This window comes from Charadrius vociferus, unplaced genomic scaffold (genome assembly GCF_000708025.1).
Source record: "Charadrius vociferus isolate BGI_N301 unplaced genomic scaffold, ASM70802v2 scaffold214, whole genome shotgun sequence".
NCBI classification, from domain to species: domain Eukaryota; kingdom Metazoa; phylum Chordata; class Aves; order Charadriiformes; family Charadriidae; genus Charadrius; species Charadrius vociferus.
Window position 1 is genome coordinate 106,089 of NW_009647955.1, and position 3,140 is coordinate 109,228.

The window sequence follows — 3,140 nt, forward strand, 5'->3', positions numbered from 1 at the left end:
GCGAAGGGCGCCGCGGGGCCGCTGGTGGGAGGGACGGGGACGGCCGAGCTCCCCGCAAGTGGGGGCTCCCCGGGGGGGGGTCCCAGAGGGGCAGCGGGACCCGGCCCCTCACTCCTGCCTCTCCACAGCTACCCCGCCGGCTTCGTCTACATCTTCCTGGGACTGTACTATGCCACGGGCCGTGGCACCGATATCCGCCTGGCGCAGTACCTCTTTGCCAGCCTCTACCTCCTCAACCTCCTCCTCGTCTTCCGCATCTACTGCCGAACCAACAAGGTAGCCTGGGGCCAGGGGGCCTTGCCGGCCACCTCAGGGCCTCTCCTGTTCTGCTCAGTCCTCACCCGGGCGAAATGGGCTGGGCAGGAGGTCAGGGTGGGGATCGGAGGTTTGGAGGGGCTCGGTGGCAGTGGGGGGTCCAGGACAGGCTGCTGATTGCACTTGTGTCTCTCTGTCCCCTGCAAGGTCCCCCCATATGTTTTCTTCTTCATGTGCTGTGCCTCCTACCGCATCCACTCCATCTTTGTCCTGCGGCTCTTTAACGACCCTGTTGCCATGGCCATCCTCTTCCTCGCCATCAACCTCTTCCTGGAGGACCGCTGGTCCTGGGGCTGCCTCCTCTTCAGGTGAGGGTCTGGGGGCAGGGTGGGGGCTGCTCTCTGTGGCGTCGTGCGTGCGTGAACAAGCTCAGCCCCGGGGACCAGGCTGCCTGGGCACCCATGCGGGAAGCCACAGCAGTAACGCAGCTTTCTGCTCAGCCTGGCCGTGTCCGTGAAGATGAACATCCTGCTCTTCGCACCTGGACTTCTTTTCCTCCTTCTCCAACGGTTTGGTCTCCTGGGCTGTATTCCCAAGCTCTGCATCTGTGCCCTGCTCCAGGTGGGTCCCTGTCCCTGCTCACATCAGCTACAGGGGTGGGCTGGCAGCCCCATCAGCAGGAGGAAGAGGGCTGCCCTGCCTGCATTGCAGCATCCTGCCTGGCTGTCCTGGGAGCTGGGGACCTCTGCGTGAATAAGCAGTGGCACCAGCATCTAACTTGGCCCCACAGAGCAAGCTGGAGATTGATAAATAGTCTAATTCATGGGGCTCCCATCTTTGGCTGACTGTCCCTGTCACCCCATGTGGTGCTGGAGTTCTTGGGAGGTGGCAAGGGTGATGGAGACCTGGCTTACGTCTGCTGCAAGGGTGCTGGTCTGTCTCTGGCAGGTGATTCTGGGGCTGCCCTTCCTGCTGGTGAACCCCGTGGGGTACCTGACCCGCTCCTTCGACCTGGGCCGCCAGTTCCAGTTCAAATGGACAGTGAACTGGCGCTTCCTCCCAGAAGAGATTTTCCAGAATCGGGCTTTCCATGCCACACTGCTCCTGGCTCATCTGGCTGGCCTGGGGCTCTTTGCACTGCACCGGTGGCACAGGTGAGACACGGGGTTCCCCATGGGTCCTGGTCCCCATCAGCTGATCCCCATGGTGCAGGATACTGGTCCATGACTCCCGTGCCCCCACAGTGCTGCAATTCTGGGGCTGCAGGCAGGAGTGGGGGGGGAGTTACTGTTCCGTTTCGGGGAGCACACTGCCCAGGCGTCGTGGTTTACAGGGGAAGGTCAGGGTCAGAAGGACTTTCCGCAGCTGAAATTGATGTTTGTGCTTCCCCCTCAGGTCCAAAGAGAGCATCCTGGCTCTGCTGAAGGATCCTGCCGAAAGGAAACACCCGCCCCCTCCCTTGACAGTCAACAATATCCTTTGGTAGGGTGGGCAGCAAGGAGGAGGGGAGAAGGCAGGGCAGGGGAGACCTTGGGATCAGCATTCGTAGGCTCCTGGTCCTGCCGTGATGTCAGGACCAGCCTGTCCTGGGGGAAGGAGTTGTGCTGTATGGCTGGATCGCACTGTGCTGTGTTTGTCCCCTTAACGCCAGCGCACAGATCGTCTTCGTCCTCTTCTCCTCCAACTTCCTGGGTGTCTGCTGCAGCCGCTCCCTGCACTACCAGTTCTACGTCTGGTATTTCCACACGCTGCCTTACTTACTCTGGTGCACCCCTACCGCCAAGCTCACCCACATGCCCAAGTATGTGCTGCTGGGGAGGGGGAACCACCCGTCTGTTGGGGGGTCTGGGACCGAGGGGGGCTGCTGTGTTTTCCCCCCATGCTGACCCCCAGCTTTTCCCCGTGCAGGGTGCTGCTGCTGGGTGTCATCGAGCTCTGCTGGAACACCTACCCCTCCACGGTCTGCAGCTCCCTCTCCCTCCACATCTGCCACGGACTCGTCCTGCTCCAGCTCTGGTACGGCACGGCCCCTCCACCGGCACTGCACACCCCTCAGACGGGCAGGAGGCCTGCAGCCATCTCCAAGAAGGCCCAGTGAGAGCGGGGCTGGCCGGACGATGGAAACTGGCCTCTGGAACTTCCCCTTTCCTCGCCTGGCTCCTGGGCTGCCCCCAGCCATCCTGGGAGGGCTGTGAGCCCTGGAACTGTGCAAAGGGGGCAGCGTGGGGAGCCCCCGATGGGCAGGACTTCCCCAATAAAGGGGGCTTTGTGTGCCCTTCCCTGGCCACAGCGTCCTCATGCTGTGACAGTGTCAGGACGGTTGTGCCTCAGCCTGCCCAACCTGTGAGGAGGCAGAGCAGCCCTCGGGGCCATGTGAGCTCCTTCCCAGCCCTGGGAGAGTGCTGCCCGTGGCAGGGGAGCAGCTTCTGGGGTGAGGTTAAGACAGAGGATCTACAAAATCACTTTGCCTGAAGGTTTGAATTGCCTTGATGAACCCCAGGGATCCCTCCAGCATGGCTTTTCCTAGTCCCTTGTCTGCTCCCTCCAACAGGAGATGGCTGTCAAGGGGGTGATCCCTCCACGGTTCTTTCTGGTGAGCCCCAGTGTGTCCTTAATGGGGCGGCTCCTTGCTCATGACAGAGACACCAGTGCAGGCAGCATGGAGCCAGGCGGCTTTATTGGCCCCTCCAGCAGCCGTCAGACATTGTTGGGGTTGTAGCACAGCATGTTCAGCTTGATGTTTTCGTCCCAGTGACGAAGCAGTAGGAACAAGTGCCTGGCCGCCCCTTTGAGGCAGCCCACGTCCACCCCCTCGGGCAGCCGCTGCGCCTGCAGCCACGCGTCCGCCTTGGCCGCCACCAGCTCCCACTCCTCGCAGAAGCCAC

At 62.0% G+C, this 3,140-nt stretch overlaps 2 protein-coding genes across 2 annotated transcripts in view; one reads left to right on the forward strand and one right to left on the reverse strand.

The window, feature by feature from the left end:
- Nucleotides 1-2,353, forward strand: part of ALG3 (ALG3, alpha-1,3- mannosyltransferase) — a 4,165-nt gene extending 1,812 nt beyond the window's left edge. Inside the window, exons 2-8 of the mRNA XM_009883391.1 lie at nucleotides 129-276; nucleotides 463-623; nucleotides 756-876; nucleotides 1,204-1,409; nucleotides 1,651-1,727; nucleotides 1,912-2,056; nucleotides 2,164-2,353. Of these exons, the coding sequence (XP_009881693.1) occupies nucleotides 129-276; nucleotides 463-623; nucleotides 756-876; nucleotides 1,204-1,409; nucleotides 1,651-1,727; nucleotides 1,912-2,056; nucleotides 2,164-2,353 (1,048 nt within the window). The remainder of the gene's footprint in view (nucleotides 1-128; nucleotides 277-462; nucleotides 624-755; nucleotides 877-1,203; nucleotides 1,410-1,650; nucleotides 1,728-1,911; nucleotides 2,057-2,163) is intronic.
- Nucleotides 2,354-2,952: 599 nt separating this feature from the next.
- VWA5B2 (von Willebrand factor A domain containing 5B2) overlaps nucleotides 2,953-3,140 on the reverse strand; it is an 8,990-nt gene continuing 8,802 nt past the window's right edge. The window contains 1 exon segment of the mRNA XM_009883393.1: nucleotides 2,953-3,132. Coding sequence (XP_009881695.1) covers nucleotides 2,953-3,132 — 180 coding nt within the window.